A 23,967-nucleotide genomic window follows, 5' to 3' on the forward strand; every position below is an offset into this window, starting at 1 on the left:
CTGTTCTAGGCTCTGTTCTCTTTCATTCTCACAGTCTTCCAGAATGATCTCATTCACTTTCGTAAGGTTAATAACCATCTGTGTGCTAATGATTGCCACATTTTTGTCTCCAGCCAAGATCAGTCTCCTAAGCTCCAGACCCTTATATTGAAATCATATTCAACACTTCCTCTTGGCTATTGCACAGGCACCTCAAACTGAAGGTAGAATTTTCTTTTCAAACTGCTCATTCTGTATTCCCCATCTCAATAAATAACATCACCATTTTCCTGATTCCTCAAGCTGTATACCAGCTATCATTTTTTCCCTTTTTTTCTTTGCAGTATAATTTATATACAATAAAATGCAGAGAATTTAAGTATACAGTCTGATGAATTTTGGACAAATATACACACCCATGTTGTCATCATTCAATCATGATATAGAATATATTTCATTTATCTAGAAAGTTTCCTTATACCCCTTTGCCAATCATTCTTACACCCTCAATCCCACCCCTGGCTGAGTTAAACCCTTTTCTTATTGCCTCTTCATTACTAGCTTTTCCTGTTCTTGAACCTCTTATAAATGGAATCACATGATATACTCTTTTGGTTTCTGGCTTTTTTGTTCAACATACAGTTTTTGAAATTTAGCCATGTTATTGTATAGATGAACAGTTTATTTTATTGCTGAGTGGTATTTCTGTGCATTTTCCTATTGATGAATGTTTGAGTTTCCACTTTTTGGCTGTTCTGAATAAAGCTGCTGGGGAGTATCCTTACAAAAGTCTTGTGGTCACATGCTTTTATTTCTTTTATTATACCTCAGAGTGGAACTACCTGCTCATATGATAGGTGTATATTTAATTTATTGGAAATTGCCAAACAGTTTTCCAATAGGTACACAATTTTATAGTCCTATTAGCAATGTTTGAAAGCTCCAGCTTTTCTATTCCTTGCCATCATTTGGTTATTGTCAGTTTTGTAAATTTGAGCAATTATAGTGGTTTGTACTGGAATATCATTTTGATTTTAATTTTTAAATCTATCACGAATAGTGAAACACCATTTCATGTTTATTGGCCATTCTTATATCCTTTGTGAAGTGTTTGTTCAAATATTTTGATAACTTTATTGGGTTTGTATTTTTATTGTTGATTTGTAGGAATTCTTTGTGTATTATAGATACAAGTCCTTTGTCAGATTATACACACACACACATTTTTTCCTACTCTGTCTTGATTTTTCATTTTTGCAATAATGCCTTTTAATAAGTAGAAGTTTCAAATTTTGCTAAAATATGTTACAGCAGCTTCTTATTTTATGGACAGTGCCTTTTGTTTCCTGTTTAGAGACTCTTTGCTTAACCCAAGGTCATGAGGTCATGAATATATTTTCCTACATGTTATTCTAGAAGCTGTGTTTTAGTATTTATATTTAGTTTTTGATCTATTTCAGTTTAACTTTTTTTTTTTTTTTTTTTTTTTTTAAGATTTTATTATTTCAGTTTAACTTTTTGTGTATGATGTGAGATAGAGATTAAGGTTCATTTTTCCCCATGTCAATATCCAGTTATTTCAGTGTCGTTTGCTGACAAAATTTTTTTTTCCCTAATCAAAAAATAAATTATTTTATATAATGGGTCTATTTTTGTAACCTGAATTCTGTTCCATTCATCTCTTTGTTTAGACTTCTGTAACTACTGCTTTATAAACCCTAGCTTTGTGATAAGTCATAAAATCTGATAGTCTAAGCTCCAGCTTTGTTTTTCTTCAACATTTTCTTGGCTAGGACTTTTATATTTCTATATCAACTTTAGAATCAGCTTGTCAATTAAAAAAAAAGACTGCAAGAGTTTGGCTGGGATTGTTTTGACTCTAAATACATTTAGGGGAGACTTGACTTCTTAACAACACTGAGTCTTCCAACCCATGTAATTGTTACATGTCTCCATTTGTTAGGGATTTTAAAATTTCTCTCAGCAATGTTTTATAGTTTTCAGTGCACAGGCCTTTCACATCTTTCATTAGAGTTACCTAGTTATTTGTTTATATGATATAAAAAAAGCATTAGGTTTTTATATATTAATCTGGAATCTTGCAATCTAGCTAAACTTATAGTTTAATTACAGATTTTTTTTTTATTTTTATGTGTGCAATAAAGCATCTATGAGTGACATTTTTGCTTCTTCCTTTCCTATATTTACGGTTTTTTAATTGCCTCATTGCAGTGGTTTGGACCTGGGTTACAGTGTTGAATTAGAGTGGTGAAAGTGGACACCTTTCCTTGCTCCTGATCTTAATATTAGATGTAGATTTTTTCATAAAAATCCCTCTTTTGTATTAGCTGTAGATTTTTAAAAAATAAATTCTTCACCAGAGGAAGCTCTCCTTTTTCCTTAGTTTGTCAAAGGTTTTTTTGTTTTGCTTTTAATCACTAACAGGTGTTGAATTTTATCAAATGCTTTTTTGGGGGGCATCTTTTGAGATAGCCATATTTTTCTTCATTATTTTGTCATTATTGATTTTCAAAAGGTAAACTAACCTTGTACTCCTCAAATAAACCTATTTGAGCAAGATATGTATTACCCTTTTCATACATTGTTGGATTTGATTTGCTAACATTTTCTTAATGATTTTTGCATTTATATTCATGTGTGATATTTGTCTTTTCTTGTCATGTTTTTGTCATGTTTTTGGTGTGAGTATTATACTGGTCTTATAAAACAAATTGAAAAGTGTTCCCTCTTCTTTGAAAGATTTTGTTAAAGGGCGCCTGGGTGGCTCAGTTGGTTAAGCGACTGCCTTCGGCTCAGGTCATGATCCTGGAGTCCCGGGATCGAGTCCCACATCGGGCTCCCGGCTCGGCAGGGAGTCTGCTTCTCCCTCTCCCACTCCCCGTTTGTGTTCCCTCTCTCGCTGTGTCTTTCTCTGTCAGATAAATAAATAAAATATTAAAAAAAAAAAAGAAAGATTTTGTTAAAACTAGTATAACACCAGTGAAGCTCTCTGAACCTAGAGTTTTCTACGTGAAAGTGGTTTTAATTACAAGTTTAGTTTCTTTAACGGATAATGGTGATTCAGATTTTCTAATTCATTTGTTTGTTTTGGAAACTTGGGATTTTTAAAGCAATTTGACTATGTCATCTAAGTTTTTAAATTTTTTGGCGTATTGCTCATAATTTCCCAGTAATTCCCTTTAAATGTCTATAAGATCTAGTGATGTCTTTGCTTGTGTTCCTGATGTTGGTAATTTGTTTTTGGGCATTATTCTTTATTTCTCCTTCTCTGTCACTTTTCACATCTACACCATCCTTCCTGTTCCCATTTTAATTTAGAATGATGCCAAACTTTTCCTAGGGAGGCTGTAATAACCACACTTCCTGTTTACAATCTTTCTTCTGTGTCCCATTTACCATCTTTTAGGAAGAAAGATCTTTCTAAAGTACAAATGTAATTAAATCTTTTCTAGCTTAAAACTTTGATAATTTACTAATTCCTTCAGGAAAAAAAATATATATATGCTCCTTCCTATGAAATATAAAGTCATCATTGATAAGGTATCTGTTTGTCTCAAGAGGTACCTGTCTTTTCTTATATTTACTTCTCCCTTATTATCTCTGCCCGCAGACCATAAGGAAGTATACTGCCTTTCTAGAAGTATACTGCCTTTCTAGGGATTCTTCACCTAAAAACAGAATGCAGCATTTCAGATGTGATATGATCAATACTAAGACAAAAATTGTCTCCTAACTTCTCCTTTACTGAGACAATTGTTAATATTTGATTGGTATGGTCTCAATATTTATTATTTATTTGACGTAATACCTTTTATTCAGTAGATTTTTATATTCACAGCACTATCTCACCCCAAAACATTATTTTAAAGCCCAGTTTCCATTTTACTGTTACCTCAAAGCATATTAAGTAATAGGGATGCGTCTATTTGCTCCAATCAGAGTACCACCTATCAGACAGCTATTTGATCCCTCCTCCTCAAACCCATGATAATGAGTTTATTTCAGCTTGGCAGTGTTAGTGTTGGTATTTGACCTGCCATCAGATGACTAGATGATGTGTATTTCTTTGTAGTATCATTTCATAGTTTGCAAAATGAAGAAACATTCCTCTGAAACTGTCTAGCTGGTTTGGAAGTAAAGCAGTTGTTTCTTTTCTTGTCAGTCCTTCATCTCCTCACCCCCAGGGGAATCAGGATGCCCCACGTTATATTTAAAAGCCTAAACACATCAAACTTTTATTCTTCTGTTGCGTTTGAAAGGGGGACGTTATTAGCTCTGTCTTGATGTAGCAGGGGCTCTGAAAGTCTATTTGGATAACACTGAAGATTGGAGGAAATGTGACTCTGTCTGTGTGTTTTAAGCCCCTAAGGTAAGATCAGAAAGCGTCTGGGGCAGTGAGAGCCAAATAGTTGAAGTCATACATTAATTATGGTCATGAATCATTTTTATTTTTAAAGTCTTTACCATTTGACAAGGTTGTTTGCATAGTACCAGTGAGTTTCAGGCAGCATTTTCCCCCTTTTAAAGTAACAGGCTATTTTGTTGATTTCTGCTCTGAGTTGATAATGCCTATTATTATTATTAGAATTCTGATAACTTTTTCAGTAAAAATTTCATGTTTCCTTACTTAAGTGAGTGGTCTTTATTTGATTTTTGTTTTGAATATAGTATTTTAAAGTTATAAATATAGAAAACTATCACCATAATTATTAAGTAATTTTTAAAAATTGAGGTAAAATTTACATACAGTGAAATGCATAGATCTTAACTTTAAATTCTGCATATAACTATGTAGCCATACCCCAATAAAGATATATAGGACATTTCCATCACCTCAGGGAGTTCCCTTTATTCCCCCTGTTTTCTGCCAGTCAGTCCCACCCCACATAGACAACTAGCAACTCTTGATTTCTGTTCCCATGGATTGCTTTTACCTGTTCTTGAACTATGTATAAATGGAATCATACAGTATACTTTTTGTTTCTGGCTTTTTTCACTCAACATAATGTATTCGAGATTCATTCATATTGTTGTGTGATTCAATGTGTCTTCCTTTGTATTGATGAGTAGAATTTCATGATTATACCTCAGTTTATTAATTCTCCTGTTTGATAGACATTTGTGTTGTTTCTATGAACATTCTTCTACAGATCTTCTTGTGGACATATGTTTTTATATTTCTTGAGTAAATGCTTAGGAGTAGAAATACTGGGTCATAGGTTAGATGGATGTTTAACTTTATAAAAACTGTTTTCCAAATGATAGTACTCTTTTACACTTTTACCAGTAATGTGTACAAGTTCCAGTTGTTCCACATCCTTGCAGTATTAGGTGTTGTCATTTTAATTTTAGCTATTCTAGCAGGTGTGACATGGTATCTCCTTATGATTTTAATTTGCATTTTCATGATGACCAAGATGTCGAGTACCTTTTGTTATACTTATTGGCCACTCTTATGTCACCTTTGTGAAGAATTGTACTTTTTTGCCCATTTTTAATTGGGTGGTCTTTTTGTTACTGATTTATAAGAGTTCTTTATATACTCCAGACGCAGTCCTTTGTCAGATTGATGTTTTGCAAGTATTTTCTCCCAGTCTGTGGATTGCTTATCATTTTCTTAATGGCATCTTTAGATGAATGGACATTTTTTATTTTTGTGAGGTCCAATTTATCTATTTTTAATTTTATGGTTAGTGTTTTTCATGCCTTCTCTATGAAATCTTTACCTCCCCTGAGGTTTCAAGAGATTCTGTTTCTTCTACAAGTTTTATGATTTTAGGGTTTATGTTTACTGTGCTGTCCTTGAATTAATCTCATGTGCTGTGAGGTAGGGAATGAAATTAATTTTTCTTGCCTACATTTATCCAATGTTCCAGTACCATTTGTTTAGAAAACTTTCTTTTCTCCATTAATTTACCTAGGTTCCTTTGTCCAAAATCAATTGGCCATATATGTGTAGCTCTATTTATATAATCTTTACTCTGTTCCATTGATCTATGTTTTGATAGTTATGCTAGTACCATATTGTTTTGATTATGTAGTTTTATAAAAAAAAAAGTTTATCTTGGTTTCTCTCTTCTAGATTCTTTGTTTTTCTGTATAAATTACAGTATCAGCTTCTTAATTTCTTTCAAAAAAATGAAAGCCTTTTGAGATTGGAATTGTGATTGTGGAACAATGACCCCATATATAGAAATATAACAAATTTCTGTACATTGACCTTGTATCCTGTGACCTTATTAGTTTTTAGTTGTTTTGTAGATTACTAATGAAATTCATTTTCGGGGCGCCTGGGTGGCTCAGTGGTTAAGTGTCTACCTTCGGCTCAGGTCATGATCCCAGGGTCCTGGGATCGAGTCCCGCATCGGGCTCCCTGCTTGGCGGGGAGCCTGCTTCTCCCTTTCCTGCTCCCTCTGCTTGTGTTCCCTCTCTTGCTGTCTCTCTTTGTCTGTCAAATAAATAAATAAAAATCTTAAAAAATATATTTAAAAAAATTCATTTTCATTATATGAAAATCATGACATCTAAAAATAAAGACAATTTGTGTGTATGTATAAGAAATATATAATCTATATTTGAAGACCAAGAGACTAAGAAAAACACAAACCCATAATGAAAGCAAAAAAGAAAAATAGTTCTTAATTTTTTCAGTGTTCCTTGTTTCAAAGTGGCTGTTGCTGCTATAACTGGGATTATTGTTAATTCTTTTTTTCTTTGTGTATCGCCATAACTAATATTTAGCCTTGTTATCAGTGATATTCTCCTGGTGACTTTAGCACTCCACTTAATTTCTCTGGGCCTCAGTTTTCACCTTTCTAACATGATAGGATTCAACCAGATTCTTTTCTATAAAAAAATATATATATATATTTATCTATTTGAGAGAGAGACCATTGGGGGAGGGGCAGAGGGAGAGACTCTTCAAGCAGACTCCCTTCTGAGTGTGGAGCCTGACTGCGGGCTTGATCCCTTGACCCATGAGATCATGACCTTAGCTGAAACCAAGAGCCAGGTGCTTAACCAAGTGAGCCACCCAGGAGCCTCTCAGATTATTTTTCTAAGGTGTCTTCCAGACTCCTGTGAGTTCACCATTTTAACTCTCAATGTATCAGAGGTGGGCAGGCAGGCAGGCATAGAAAGGGTGTTTTTAGGATCCATAGTAATCCCTGTTTATTTCATTATAAATATGCTAGGGAATTATGAAATGATCAGTTTGAGTTGATTACTAGTTCTGCATATCCTGGAATGTTTGTCCTCATTTTGTTCCATTTATATTTGTTGCTCTGTGTTAAGAGTTTATAGTTAACTCACTTAAATTTTTCTGCAACTTTTATTTCTAGGCTTCATAGAGCCCAGTGTGCAATTAAACAGACTCAGGTAACTGTTCAGAAAATTGGAAAGGAAATTGAAGAAAAGCTAAGGCTCACATCTACAAGCAATGAACTGGTAGGTTTTTAAATATATTTACTTGTTTAGACTCCTTGATTTCTAAATGTGATTATCATATTCTTCTTATATTAATTTTTTTTTCAAAAAGCTTTAGGTAGTTATTTTTTCTCTTAATGTTTTGCTGAGACTTATGTTGGCATTTAAATGTTGGAAAACACTTTCCTATTTCCTAATAATCTAACATGCAAAGTGCCTGCCTTTTGCTGCTAGATGAAACTTTAGATTACATACAGTTACTTAGAAAATAATTAAAAGTTATTTTATTAATGTCTTACCAATGTGAACTCTAGACATGAACTATATATTGAATAAGAAATAGCTGCCAGAAGGAAAAAAAATTGGGGTCTAATCTCATTTTAAAACATGAATTTAGAGCTACCCTACAACCCTGCAATTGCACTATTGGATATTTACCCCAAAGATACAAATGTAGCGATCCAAAGGGGCACATGCTCCCCAATGTTTATAGCAGCAATGTCCACAATAGCCAAACTATGGAAAGAGCCTAGATGTCCATCAACAGGTGAATGGATAAAGAAGATGTGGTATATATATACAATGGAATATTATGCAGCCATCAAAAAAAAAATGAAATCTTGCCATTTGCAATGACGTGGATGGAAGTAGAGGGTATTATGCCAAGTGAAATAAGTCAATCAGAGAAAGAGAAGTATCATATGATCTCACTGATATGAGGAATTTGAGAAAAAAGATAGAGGATCATGGGTAAGGGAGGGAAAAATGAAACAAGACGAAACTGGAGAGGGGGACAAACTGTAAGAGACTTTTAATCTCAGGAAACAAACTGAGGGTTGCGGGAGTGGAGGGGGGTGGAGGGGATGGGGTGGCTGGGTGATGGACATTGGGGAGGGTAGGTACTATGGTGAGCACTGTGAATTGTGTAAGACTGATGAATCACAGACCTGTACCCCTGAAACAAATAATGTATTATATGTTATAAAAAAAAAGAAATAAAAGATGAATTTAAAATTATTGGAGTGAACTTAATAGGTTGGTTTATGGACAGTGTTCTCTTTTGGGAAAGATTCCTTTAATGAGGCATTTCCAAAGAAATAGAAATTCCAACCCAAATGGACAGATTTAAAGTATTAGTATAATTTGGGGTTGCTTTATACTCTTTCTAGTGGAGAAAAAAAATATTAATTTTGGAATAAAGATTCTGCCTTTTTAAGCAGAATAGTAGGCATAACAAATAAATTGAACTTTTTTCAAAATGAAGCCACATGGCTTTTGATGAAATTTTTGTTATGGATTATGATAGTTAAAATATAATTCAAATCCTCAAATTAAGTCCTAACTGAAAAACTTTAAGTATTTATTTGTACAAACTCATTCTCATACATAGGCAGTATCTTCCAGTTGTCATTTATAGCACTATCAACTTAGGAGAAGACGTTTTAACCTCCAAACAAACATTTTGTATTATCTTGAAGATTTGCCCAAGATAGTAATTTAATAGATGAACTATGGAAACACAGTGCAGTTAACCACCAACACAGACTTCTTTCTCATGGAATTTGAAGTGAATGGATGATGCTGTATTTAAACTATATAAAATTGCTGATTTTGACCCATAAATGGTAGTTTCATATAATTCAACCTGATATATAAAGTGGCTAGTGCTGTACCTGACACAGAGCGGGCATACAAAATATGGTAGCTACAATAACTGTAGTAGTAATGCTTATCCATATGACTTTTCTTGCCTATGGAAAATCTTCTGTTTTGGAGAAGCTGTTAAACCACCTCTTGTTTTAACTCAGCCTCAGTAAAGGAAGAAAACCCAGACCACAAATATATTGGAAAAGGAGAAAAAGCAGCTAATTTTAAGCCTTTCTGTAGTGTACAGAAATGCCACATTTTTAGAACCTTTGTCCGAGGAGAAATTGCTAGGGTTTTTTATTTTCATCTCCCAAGGCAAGACTGGGAAATTACTTATTTCATTAAATGACAGCATATGTTTTGTCTCAGTATGGAAAAATGTATATGTTTAATCCTATTTTTCTAAAATATAAGTGGTGAAACACAGAGCAAGGTGATAGAATGTGTGAGTTTAATGAGGTCAGGTTCAGAGGTTCACTGTGTGTTTTTACACTGCCTGGTCAACATAGAAAAGAATCGTTGATTTTTGAACTGAAAGTGAACCTAGACATCATCTAGTTCCCGTATAACTTCACTAAAACCAGCCCTCTTCAGTAGAGTCTGTCCCCTTCCCTGTTATATTTTTCTCCGTAGTATTTATTACCCTTTAACATGCCAGATATTTTACATATTTTATTTGTCTGTCTCTCTAAACTCTTTGTCTGTGTTTCTTCACTACTGTATTCACTAGTGTCTGGAAAGTGCTTAACACATAGTAGGTCCTCAATAAATATTGAGTTTAGGAATGAATCTAGCATGTTAAATAACAAAATTCAACCATGTAAATTTGAATATCTACTTGGCTTTTTCAAATGATTCGTGAATCAATGGGGCGACACCTCTTCTAGCGAGTAGAGAGGAGCTCCAAAGAGTCCTACAAAATGCAAGGTTTTTATAGAAGGAGGGTAGGGGCAAGAAAGTTATTAACAAAAGAAAAGGATCGGTTCAGGCAAGGCCGCTTTCTAGGGATAAAAGCAAGGGGTCTTATCATGTGGATTGCCTCATCTTTTTTGTGGGTTAGAGAGTGCCAAAGGGGCAAACTTATTGGCACAGTTTGAAAAAATTCTTGGCTGGCCAGGTAAGACTACATTTCTAGAGGAGGTTAGTTTGGGAACTTGGTCTAAGTGACACCATTTTGAGCCTGTATTTTGTCTTTTTATTTATTTATTTTTTAAACAAGCATAAAAACAAGGATTAAACTCTTTAAAAAGGATGGAGAATGAGGCCTGAAGAAAGGAAGCAACTTTCCCATAATCATTGGACAAGTAGAGACAAATTTTGGTTTACTTGTCTTCTTTCAGGGAATAATGCCATTTACTTGTTAATTTTCTACTTTAAGACTTACCTGTAGCAAATTAGAAACCTTTACTCTTACCTTTTTTCCTCATTCCCTTTCTAAGTTGGCCCAAGGTCATTATACTTCAAGCATTTTCAATTTTTAAGAATTGACTTTAATTTTAGCCTATGTATAGGGGCACGTGGGTTGGTCAGTCAGTTAAGCATCTGCCTTTGGCTCACGTTGTGGTCCCAGGGTCCTGGGACTGAGCCCTACATCAGGCTCCCTGCTCAGTGGGGAGCCTGCTTCTCCTTCTCCTTCTGCCTCTCCCCCTGGCTTGTGCTCTCTCTTGCTCACTCTCTCTCTCTCTCAAATAAGTAAATAAATAAATAAGTAAATACAATAATTTTAGCCTATGTATAATCAGTCAGAAGGCATACTTGATGCTGAAAGAAATCAGAATACTTTGTAAGACCAACTGTAACTACCTCTGTTATTAGCAATTGAGTTCATACTTGATGGCTTTTAAAGATTTTGCATCTTCTCACACTACATCAATAGCTAACATATCTTTTTGACATTTAACTATGTTTCTTGTGAAATTTCTGCTGTTGTCATCTTGAATTTTTGCTTACATGTTTTGGATTTTGTCAGGTGCCTTTCCTATATCTGTTGATAATTGTATTTTTTTCCATATTCTTGTATTATGATGGTAGAATACATTGATTAATTCTTGAATGTTAATCCAACATTGCATTTTTGGAGAAAGCCCCTCCTGTTCATGAGGAATTATTCAGATTCAATTTGCTAAAATGTTTAAAGGATTTTTTTAAAAGATTTTATTTAAAAAAATTTTTAAAGTTTTTTAAAAAGTAGATAAATAATAAATAAAAATGCATAAATAATAAATAAATAAAATATAAAATAAGTAAAGAGATTTTTATTTATTTGAGAGAGAGAGTGAGCGAGAGAGAGAGAGAGTGAGAGAGAGCAAGCATGAGCAGGGGAAAAGTAGAGGGAGAGGGAGAAGCAGACTCCCCGCTGAGCAGGAAGCCTGATGCTCTGGGACTCCAGGATCATGACCTGAGCCAAAGGCAGACGATTAACCGGCTGAGCCACCCTGGTGCCCCTGTTTAAAGTATTTTTGCATCTATATTCATGGGGGATATTGGTCTGTAGTTTTGTTTTCTTATAATCTGTTTGTCTGGTTTTGTTGTCAGGGTGATGTTGGCCATAACTAGTGATTTGGGAAGTGTTTTTTCTTCTGTTTCCTAGAAGAATATGTGTAGAATTGTGTGTAGAATTGGAATTATTTCTTAAATGTTTGGTAGAATTTGCCAGTGAAGCCATCTGGACCTGGAATTTTCTTTGTGGGTTTTGAACTAGGAATTCAGTTCTTGAATAGTTGTGGGTTATTGAAGTTATCTGCTTCTTGTTTGTTCATTTCATTTAAGAGGTTAATCTTTAATTTTAGCTATTCTCGTGGGTGTGTAGTGTTTTCTTATTTTAGTTTATAATTGCATTTTGATGATAAACATTTTTCATATCTTTATTGGTCACTTGTGTATTCTTTAAGAGGTGTAAGTTTGAGTACTTTTGACCATTAAAAAAAATAAACTATTTAGATTTACAGAACACTTGCAAAGATAGTTCAGAGAGTTTCCATTTGACTTTAATCTGGTTTCCCTTAATACAAACGTCTTCTATAACCATGTTACATTTGACATGGTACATTATCAAACCAAGAAGTTAACATTGATATATTACCATTAACTGGGGGCTTTATTCAGGTTTCACCAGTGTTTCCACTAATGTCTTTCTTTTAAATAAATCAACTTTATTTTACAACAGTAGTAGATTTATAGAATTATTACAGAGATGGTACAAAGAGTATACCTTACAGCCAATTTCTCCTGTTATTAACATTTACCTTCATGTTACAATTAATGAGCCTGTACTGATAAATCATCATTCACTAAAATCCATACTTTCTTCAGATTTCCTTAATTCTCACCTAAAGTTCTTTTCTGTTCCAGAATCCCATGCAGGAAGCCATATTACATTTAGTAGTCATGCTTCCTTAGACTCTTCTTGGATGTGAAAATTTCTCAGGCTTTCATTGTTTTTAATAACTTTGACAATTTTGAGGATTACTAGTCAGATATTTTATAGAATATCCTGATTGGGATTTGTCTGATGTTTTGCTGTGATTAGCCTAGATTCTGATATCCTTTTTTTTTTGTTCCAGTATCCAGCCCAGGATACCACACTGAATTTAGTTATGCCTTCCTAGGCTTCTCTGATCTATGACAGTTTCTCATTCCTTCCTATATTTAACTAATCAGTGTTGATATTTACCTGAATCACTACTTGGTTAAGGTAGTATCCCCCAAGTTTATCCACTACACTCCTTTGGAGTATCCTTTCCATGCTGAATTTTTTGAAAGCAAGATACTAAGTCCAGCCTTCACTCCAGTGGAGGGGACTTGAGTTCCACCTCCTAGAGGGGAGACTGCTTATTTATGTATGTTATTTTGAATTCTTTGTGAGGAAGATTTGCCCCCCCCATTTATTTATTCATTCAGTCATTTACTTATTAGTATGAACTTGAATATATTTATTTTATACTTTAGGTTATAATTGAATACCATGTCATTTATATTTTTGCTCAACTTATGGCATCGATAGCTCTTTCAAGTTTCCTCCTGTGTCCTTTTGACATGCCTCTCTTTTTTGTTTGTTTTTTAAAGCACTTCCTGCATTTCTGGCACTATATGATCCACGCTTATCTTGTATTTCCCCTGTCTCATCCCTGAATGAGCCCTTTTCCCAAGAAGTCCTGTTCCTTTCATTGGGTAATGGTATTTAGAAACAAGAGCTGGGCACTGGGTGTGCTTATGGCTACTGGGTTGTAACTGCTTCTAGGCCCTCTCAGTGGACAGAGCTGGTATATGCAAGTATCTGTCTCTATATATGTGTTAAAACTAAACAGGAGTCGTACTAATACCTTCAACTTTAACACCACAGAGTTCATTCTCATCCTTTACTTTTATTTGTAGTATCTTTTTCTATTAGTGAGAAACCTGGCTCCCATTATCTGTAATTTATTTACATATTTTTTCAGTCCTAGTATACATGTAAAGTAGTTTCATATTTTTCCCCTCATTTTAAATGGGATTTCTGTCTTCTTGTGTTAAAGAGAGGGAGAGGGAGAGAGAGAGGAGGAGAGAGTGTGTGTATATGTACACATTTGCATGTATATTTGTATTTTTCTTTTTTCTGGATACACGTCCTTTTTCTGATATGTATGTTGGGAATATTTTCTTAATGTTCTGTGGTTTGCCTTTTCATGTTCTTAATGATGCCTTCTAAAGAGCAAAAGTTTAAAAGTCTAATGAAATACAATGTATTTTTTTAAAGACTTTATTTATTTGACAGAGAGAGACACAGCCAGAAAGGGAACATAAGCAGGAGGAGCGGGAGAGGGAGAAGCAGGCTTCCCGCTGAGCAGGGAGCCCGATGCGGGGGCTCGATCCCAGGACCCTGGGATCATGACCTGAGCTGAAGGCAGATGCTTAATGACTGAGCCACCCAGGCGCCCCAATACAATGTACTTTTTAATGTTATTTTGTAGTAGGGCTTTTTGTTTTCTTTATAAGAAATCTTCGACTAACCTAAAGTTGCATCAATTTCTTCTGTGTTTTGTTACAGAAGTTTTGTAGTTTGGGGCTTGACATTTAGATCTATGATCCATCTCAAGCTAGCTTCTTTTTTTTAAGATTTTATTTTATTTATTTATTTGAAAGAAAGAGAGAGAACACAAGAGGGGGTACGGTCAGAGGGAGAAGCAGACTCCCTGCCGAGCAGGGAGCCCAATGCAGGACTCGATCCTGATGGGAACCAGCTGAGCCACCCAGGCACCCCTCAAGCTGTTTTTTTTGGTACAAGTTCAGGGTTCTTTTGTTCTATATAAATATACAGTTAATTTAACATCATTTGTTGAACAGTCTTTCCTAATTTAATTGTTTTGAAATGTTTGTCCAAAATCAATTGACCAAATATGTTTTCATCTATTTCTGGATTCTCTGTTTTGTTCCACCGATCTATATGTCTATCTTTCACCAATACCAAAGTTTCTTAGAGATCTCTTGTCTTAAAACCAGGTAGGGCAAGTCCTCCAATTTTGTTCGTTTTATATAAGTTCCCATGGGTTCTTTGTATTTCCAAGTGAAATGAGAATCAGCTTATCCATTTCTTAAAAAAAAAAAAAGCCTGGGGGGCACCTGGGGGGCTCAGTCGTTAAGTGTCTGCCTTCGGCTCAGGTCATGATCCCAGGGTCCTGGGATCAAGCCCCGCATCGGGCTCCCTGCTCGGCGGGAAGCCTGCTTCTCCCTCTGCCACTCTCCCTGCTTGTGTTCCCTCTCTCGCTGTGTCTCTCTCTCTTCAAATAAATAAATAAAATCTTAAAAAAAAAAAAAAAGGCTGTTGCAGTTTTAATAAGGATTTGTAGATCAATTTGTGGAGAATTGCCATCTTAGCAATAATGAGTTCCCCAGTCCATTGAACATGGCATATATCTCTTTTATAGACTTTTCTTTAATTCTCTCAATATCTTGTAGCTTTCACTGTAAAGATTTTGGGCATCTTTTATTAGAGTTATTCCTAAGTATTTTTGGGGGGGGCATTCTTGCAAATGGGATTGTTTTTGAATTTTTGTTTCTTACCTGTTTGTTGCTAGTAGGAAGGAATACAATTCTTACTAATTTATTAACCTAGTATCTTGCAGTCTTGTCCTATTAACTTTTTAGTTCTTGTAGTTATTTTGTATATTTATTGGGATTTTTCTATGTAAACAATCATACCTGCAAACTTAGACTGCCTTGTGTGTTTTATTATTTAATTTTTCTGACTTATTTCAATAGCTAGAACATACAGTACAATATCGAATAAAAGTAATACAAGTGGAAATCCTTTCTTTGTTCCTGATCACGGGGGGAAATGATTCTTCCTCCTTTCTTGAGTATAATGGTAGTAATACCTTTTATTGGTGTTAGGAAGTTCCCTCTTATTCCTAGTTTCTGAGAGTTTTTATCATGAATGGATATTGAATTTTGTCAAATGCTTTTTCTGGATCTATTGAAATAATCATGTGATTTTTCTCCTTGATTCTCCATAATTTAATTTCAGATGTTTAACATTACATTTCTGGAATAAACCTGAATTGGTTACAATATATACTCTTTTTTTTTTTTTTTGTATCTTGCTGGATTTGATCTGGAAATAATTTAAGGGGTTTTATGCTATATTTATTAGGGATGTTGAAATACAGTGTTTTAAATTACTTTATCAGATTGGTATTAGGATTATGGTAGCCTGGTCAAATTAGTTGAACAGTGTTCCTTTTTCCTGTTCCATCTTGACCAGAAGCAGAAGTCTCTGCTTTTAATATTTTCTAGTCCTCTGCTGAGATTTCATCTTTGTATTCATTATGAGAGTATTTTACTTTTTCTGGGATTGACAGATTTCATATCTTTTTATTCATTATAAGAATATTTTACTTTTTCTTACTCAGCATATTTATAATAGTGGCTTTAAAGTCATTGTATGAGGGCGCCTGGGTGACTCAGTCGTTTAGCGTCTACCTTCGGCTCAGGTCATGATCCCAGGGTCCTGGGATCGAGCCCCGCATTGGGCTCCTTGCTCAGCAGGGAGGCCTGCTTCTCCCTCTCCCACTCCCCCTGCTTGTGTTCCCTCTCTCGCTGTCTCTCTCTCTGTCAAAAAATGAATAAAAATCTTAAAAAAAAAAAAAGTCTTTGTACGATAATTCTAACATCTGGGTTATCTTGGGGTTGGCATATGTTGGTTGTCTTTTCCCTAGAGAGTGAGTCACATTTTCCTGACTATTCATATATTGGGTAATACTGCATAGTATCCTGGACAATGTGAATGTAATTTTGTGGAATCTCTGGACTTTGTTACTTTCCTCTGAAGAACATTGATGTTTTCATTTTAGCAGATAGTTAACTTGGTTAGGCTCAAACTCATGCCTGCAATGGACATTGGCTCAGATTTCACTTAATTCAGTACTTTTACCCTTAGGCCCAGCTGCTTTCTGTTTGCCTCGTACATGTGTGGTTTAGGATTCAGAGATTCATATTGAATTTAAACAGAATCTGGGGTGTCCATTCTCTGGCTTCCCCCATTCTGGTGGCCTTGATTGTGTGATTTCTTTTCCCTGGTTCCTCTGGCCAAAAAGATAGTTGTCTTTCACTGGAGTTTGACTGCAGCCACCCTCAGGAAAAAGCTGCAGAAAAGGGGAAATTCACGCTGTGTGTTGGTTGCTTGCACCAGGTTGAGTCTCTCCAGAATTTACCTGTCACTGATCAATCTCCAGAATCCTCAAGTAGTAGCTTTTTGTATTTTATCTAGAGTCTAGAGCTGTGATTTATGAGAGGACCAGTTTGCTCATTCTCTTAGAGCAGAAGTAGAACTTGTGTATGTTTTATTATTATATATCTTTTGCTTTATCTTCCTAGCTGGACCTGGGTTCTAGGCCTTATATTGCTACTGAGTCTGTGAAATTACTGGGTTGGATTAAGTATTTTCTGAGGAAATATTTTCCCTTTCTTAGTGGTTGAGAAGGTGTAAGTGCAATAGAAAGAACCTACAAATGACATTTAAAAGCAAATTTGTTCTCATAGGACAACTGCCATAGTTCTAAAACTTTTTTTCCAGATTGTTAATTATTTCCAGGTTTTGTGGGAAAACTAATATAGAGAATGTGCCCTAACCCACCATTCTCAAACTTTTTGGTCTCAAGACTCCTTTATGCTCTTAAAAATTATTAAGACCTCAAAGAACTTAGCATATATCTGTTGATGATGCCTAAGTTAATAAAAGACAGATGGATTCTCACATTTATTTCTGCAATCAATCTGTTGTGATACCACAAATCTTAGAGACTCTGGAAAGCTCTGCTATACAGTTATGAGAAAATGAGAGTGAAAAAGGGCGATAACAGCTTAGTAGTATTGTGAAAATATTTTTGATCTCACAGACTCTGAAATGGTCTCAGAAATTTTCATGGTTTCCTGGACCATGCTTTGAGAACATTTTGTCTAAGACTTTTTAGCTCCAATGTGATCTAAAGAAAATTGCTTCCTTTAGTATGTCATTTACAAATTAGTCTGTCATTCTGAAATGAATCTTTAACATTGCCCATCATTGTCTTTGTAAAGACCCATAAATAGGAATGTGTCTGCTTGCAAATAGATGAAACTATCTGTGATTTTAAGAACATGTTGTATAAAAACACTAAAATCCAATTAAAAGTGATCCATTGGAGATGCACATGTGACATTAACTAGGAGTAAACAGATAAATAGAACACAGGAAAAAAAAAAGAAGATACTTATAGAACATTAAGGTCTTTGAGCTCTTGTGTTAGATGCATTAGAAAGGAAGCAGAACCAGATCCCACTTGGGCAGGTTTGTTTACTCTACTCATCAGAAATTAGAGCCAACCATCCTGGTTTTGAATGACTTGACACATTTCTGTAAGTGGGCCAGTTTCTGCATATGGACCATAACACAAACACACTGTAAACATGCCTTCCTGTATTAGTTTAGTATTTAGATTAACTTGTACCCTTGGTTCTTTGATTCTAGAAAATATTTCCCAATTTGAATGTATACCCTGGAATAGAGCAGATTAACCCTCTAAGTAGACATATCTCTGTGTTCTGTGAAAAGTTGTTTTCCTGTTTTTGTTTTTTGTTTTCTGTTTTTCCTCGGCCCAGGTAGAATTCAGTTTGCATATTTTATGGAGAAATTCAAGTTAGGAAAATTGAACACTTCTTTGTGGGAAAAGATTGCTTCCTAAGAATTTACGTATTTTTTCTCTCAGTGATGTAAAAACACACTAACATGTCATGATCACACTATTGAATTACTAAAGAAACCCAAATTGTTTCTTGATTCCTTTTCCTTTAATGATAAACAACCTCACTGACTTTGGTCTTTGTTTTTACAGTGGGTTGACAGGGCAAAATGGCTTTTATCTCTGTTAGACCCAAGCTCTTAGAAAGCAGACACCATTTCTCATTCATTTAGAAGCACATAGTATGCCCTTCATAAATGTTTGCTTTGTTCAAGAAAAATTGCTTAGGAATGTTTCATATTTGATAGAGTTTTCCAGTCAAATATAATAATGATGATTGGAGAAACAAGCTTTTGTGCTTGTTTTCTTGGCTTGAATGTCTTTAACAGATGATCATGCCATCTGTTTAGAATCAGTATTTCAGTGATGAGGAAGAAAGCATTTTGGGTGAGAAACAATAGCTATAAAGTACTTTCCACACAACTGCCAAGTCATTTTTCCGTGCCTGTTGCTTCGACAGGGCCATACCATTACTCATCTCACTGAGTGCCCTTGCTTCTTCAGTATCTGTGAGTCAGATAGAGATGCTGACTTCCATCTTTTAAAGGTTTTTACTAGCTTGGTAAACCTATTTAGTTTACTTAATGAAAAGTTTTTTTTTTTCTCATTACAATTTTAATTAGTATATGTTTTAGGAAGGAGACAAGAATTTACTAGGCATAGCCAAATATTACTGTTTGGTTAAGATTTATGTCCTGGAAAATCATGTAAAGTATATTATTGACACTTGATAAAGACCAGGAGAGAAGGACACAACCATTCATAGGGCAGTAACTGTGTGTGAATGCAAACATGTGCAAGCACATATATGTTTGTTGTGGGGACAGGATTTCAGATTTTATCTGGAGGCCAATTCTGGCCTCTAAATTAGAGGTATTTGGATTAAAAGGGAGTCTGAGTAAAGTTTACAGTGTGGCTTCATAGGTTTAGGTAGGAAGTATTTTAATGGAAAGATAAGTTAACAAAGTTATTTAGCAAAGTTAACTGTATCTCTGGTATAATGTGTCTGGGACTTGTTTTATCAAATGAACATTCAGTAAAATTGACTTTTTTGAGGTATGGTTCTATTACTTTTTAAAAAATAAGCTTTATTTTTTAGAGTAGTTTTAGGTTTGCAGAAAAATTGTACAGAAAGTTATTTCCCCTCTTCTCCCAGTTTCTTTTGTTCTTAACATCCTATATCAGAGTGATACATTTGTTACAATTGTTGAGTTAATATTAATACAATATTAACTCTAGTTTACATTAGGGGTTCTCCCTGTTGTACAGTTCTCTAGGTTTTGACAAATACACAGTGTCCTGTATCCACCACTACAGTATCATGCAGTGTAATTACATTGGCCTAAAAATCCCCTCGGATGAATCTATCTAATCATTCTTTTCCTCCTCTCTTAGAACCCCTGGCAACCATTGATCTTTTTACTCTCTCAATGGTTTTGCCTTTTTCGGGAATGTCATATAGTATGTAGCCTTTTCAGATTGGCTTCTTTTACTTAGCAATATACATTTAAGGTTCCTCCATGACTTTTTATAGCTTGATAGCTATATTGCTATTGCTGAATAGTACTCCACTGTATAGATATGTCAAGTTTGTTATAACTGTTGACCTATTGAAGTGCATGTTGGTTGCTTCCAAGTTTTGGCAATTATGAATAAAGCTGCTATAGACATTCATGTGTAGGTTTTTTGTGTGAACACAAGTTTTCAACTCATCTGTATAAATATCTGGGAGCATGATTGCTGGATCATATAGTAAGCCTATGTTTAGTTTTGTAAGAAACTGCCAGACCATCTTTTAAAGTGGCTGTACCATTTTGCATTGCCACCAACAATGAATGACAGTTCCTGTTGGTCCAGGTCCTTGCCAGCATTTAGTATTGTCAGTGTTTGGGATTTTAACTATTCTAGTAAATATATGTAGTATCTTACTGTTGTTTTAATTTGCAGTTCCTTGATGACATATGATGTTGGACATCTTTTCATATGCTTATTTGCCTTCTTTGATGAGGTGACAGTTCAGATCTTCTGCCCATTTTTTAATTGGGTTGTTTATTTACTTATTGTTGAGCTTTTAGAGTTTTTGTGTATATTTTGGATATCATTCCTTTATCAAATAAGTGGTTTTCAAATATTTTCTCCCAGTTTGTGGCGTATCTTTTCATTCTTTTAATAGTGGTTTTTGCAGAGCAGAAGTTTTAATTTTAATGAAGACCAACTTAGTTTCTTCTTTCATGATCATGCATTTGATGTTGTATATAAAGTCATCTCCACTTTAGGGGCGCCTGGGTGGCTCAGTCGTTAAGCATCTGCCTTCGGCTCAGGTCATGATCCCAGGGTCCTGGGATCGAGCCCTGCATCGGGCTGCCTGCTCTGCGGGAAGCCTGCTTCTCCCTCTCCCACTCCCCCTGCTTGTGTTCCTTCTCTCACTGTGTCTTTCTCTGTCAAATAAATAAATGAAATTAAAAAAAAAAAAAGTCATCTCCACTTTAGTCACCTAAATTTTCTAGTGTTATCTTCTAGAATTTGTATAATTTTTTTTTAAAGATTTTATTTATTTGAGAGAGTGAGAGGGAGGGGGGAGGAGCAGAGGGAAAGGGGACAAGCAGATCCCAGGCTGAATGTAAAGCTGATGCAGGCTCAATCCCATGACCCTGAGATCATGACCTGAGCTGAAATCAAGAATCGGACACGTAACGTACTGAGCCACCCAGGCACCCTGTATATGATAATTTTTTTATTTCACATTAGTTCTGTGATCCATTTTGAGTTAATTTTTATGAAAGATGTAAGGTCTGTATCTAAATGTTCTGTTACATTTTGTTTTGTTTGTATGTAGCTGTCCAGTAGTTATAGCACCATTTAGTGTAAAGGCTATCCCCTTTCCATAGAATTGCTTTTGTTCCTTTGACAAAGATCAGTTGACTATATTTTTGTGTCTGTGTGTTTCTGGGCTATCTATTCTGTTCCATTGATTTGTCTATTTTGTGTCCATATCACACTGTCTTGATTATTGTAGCTTTATGGTAAGTTTTAGCATTAGATAGTGTCAATCTTCTAACTTTGTTCTTTTTCAGTATTGAGCTATTCTGGGTTTTTTGCCTTCCGATATAAACTTTAGAATCAGTATGTTGGTATCAACAAAATAACTTGCTGGGATTTCACTGGATCTGTAGGTTAAATTGGGAAAAATGGATATCTTAATAATATTGTCTTCCTGTCCATGAATATGGACATTCATTTATTTGGATCTCCTTTGATTTCTTTCATCAGTTTTTCAGTTTTCTTCATTTAGGTCTTGTATACATATTTTGTTAGGTTTATACCTAAGTATTTCATTTTTTAATTTTAATGTAATGTATTTTAGATTTCATATTCTAATTGTTCCTTGCTGTTACATAAGAAAGAAATGGGCTTTTGTATATTGCTATAATCACTTACTAGTTCCAGGAGGCTTTGGATTTTGCTTTGTTTTTTGATGGGGGTTGATTCTTTGAGATTTTCTACATATATAATCAAATCATCTATAAACAAAGATGATTTTATTTCTTTTTTTCCCAGTCTGATAGTTTTTATTTCCTTTTCTTACTGTATTGCATAGTTAGGATTTTCAGTACATGTTTTATAGAGTGGTGAAAGGAGATATCCTTGCCTTTTTCTCCAGTGTAGGGAGAAAGCATCTGGTTTCCTACCATTAAGTATAGACGATCCCCGATATAAGATTTGACTTTATGATGGTATGAAAGTGATACACATTCAGTAGAAACTATACTTCAAATTTTGATTTTTGATCTCTTCCCAAGCTAGCAATATATGGTATGATGCCTGGCAGCAGTAACAAACCACAGTTGTCAGTCAGCCACGTGATCATGAGGGGAAACAACTGATACACTTATAACCATTTTGTACCCATGCAACCATCCTGTTTTTCACTTTCAGTACAGTATTCAATAAATTACATGACATATTTAGCACTTTACTATAAAATGGGTTTGTGTTAGATGATTTTGCCCAACTGTAGATTAATGTAAGTGTTCTGAGCACATGTAAGGTAGGCTAGGCTAAGCTATGGTGTTCAGTAGGTTAGGTGTATTAGATGTATTTCAACTTACAATATTTTTAACTTATTATGGGTTTATTAGGACATAACCCCATCATAAGTTGAGGAAGATCTGTATGATGTATGAGTTTTCTAGCAAATATTCTTTACAAGTTGAGGAAGTTTTCCTTTATTCTTAGTTTGCTGAGAGTTTTTATCATAATTGGGTGTTGAATTTTGTCATATGCTTTTTTGGCATGTATTGATATGATTATATGACTTTTCTTTTTTGCCTGGTTGATATGGTGAATTTCATTGATTACTGAATGTTCAACCTGCCTTGCATACATGGAATAAATTCCATTTGGCTATGGCATATAATTCTTCTTATATTTTGTTGGATTTGATTTGTTGATTTTGTTGATGAATTTGCATCTGTGTTTATGAGAGATTGGTCTGTAATTTTTCTTTCTAGTGATATCTTTGTTTGATTTTGGTATTAGGGTGATGCTGGCCTCCTAGATCAAAGAGAGTTTAAAGAATTAGTGTTATTTATTTATATGCTTGGTAAAATTTACCAGTGAAACCATCAGGGCCTGGTACTTTCCATTTTAAAAGGCTATTAGTTATTAATTTAATTATTTCATATATATGCCCTTTCAGATTATTTCTCCTAGTGTGAGTTTTAGTAGATTGTCTTTCAAGGAATTGGTCCATTTCATCTAAGTTACCAAATTTTTGGCCATTGAGTTGTTTATAGTATTCTTTTCTTATTCTTTTAATGTCCATGGGATCGGTTGTGAAGGCTCCTCTTTTATTCCTCATACTAGTAATTTCTGTCTTTTTTCTTTTTCTTGGTTAGCCTGGCTAGAATTCTATCAAAGTTATTGGCCTTTTCAAAAACCCAGGTTTTGGTTTTATTTATTTTGTGATTTTCTCCATTTAATTTATTCTCTTTGGGGTTCATTAACTTCTTGAATTTGTAGATGTATTTCTTTGCCTAATTTAGGAAGTTTTTCATCATTATTTCTGTGAGTACTTTTTCACTTCTGCTTTATTTCTTCTTTCCTCCCTGTACTGGAGGATACAAATATTAGATCTTTTATATAGTTCCACAGATCCTGAGGCTCTGTTTTTTTTTACAGTCTATTTTCTCTCTCTTGTTTAGATTGGGTAGTTTCTATTCTGTTTTCCAGCTTAAAGATTCTTTTCTCTGTCTCCTACATTCTGCTGTTGAGCTCATTCACTAAGTTTTTTATTCTAGATATTTTCAGCTCTAAAATTGTCTTTTTTTTTTTTTTTTTTGGAACTGAAGGGGATTATGCTAAGTGAAATAAAATTTCCATTTGATTCTCCTTTATATCTTCAATTTCTTGACTGAGACTTTCTATTTCTTTACCAAGATGTTCTATTTTTTCATTTGTTTCAAGGATGTTCTTAATTGTTATTGAAGTACTTTTATGATAGCTGCTTCCAGGTCTTTGTCAGATAATTGTAACATGTCTGTCATCTCAGTATTGGTATCTCTCTTTTTCAAAAAGATTTTATTTATTTATTTATTTATTTATTTATTTATTTATTTATTTATTTATTTATTTATTTATT

General features: G+C 34.5%; 1 protein-coding gene across 1 annotated transcript in view; it reads left to right on the forward strand.

The window, feature by feature from the left end:
• UVRAG (UV radiation resistance associated) overlaps positions 1-23,967 on the forward strand; it is a 321,167-nt gene that overhangs the window by 140,445 nt on the left and 156,755 nt on the right. The window contains exon 7 of the mRNA XM_034995174.1: positions 7,341-7,446. Within this exon, the coding sequence (XP_034851065.1) occupies positions 7,341-7,446 (106 nt within the window). The remainder of the gene's footprint in view (positions 1-7,340; positions 7,447-23,967) is intronic.

This window comes from Mirounga leonina, unplaced genomic scaffold, assembly GCF_011800145.1.
Source record: "Mirounga leonina isolate KUSES-001 unplaced genomic scaffold, KU_Mleo_1.0 Mir_92, whole genome shotgun sequence".
Lineage (NCBI taxonomy): Eukaryota > Metazoa > Chordata > Mammalia > Carnivora > Phocidae > Mirounga > Mirounga leonina.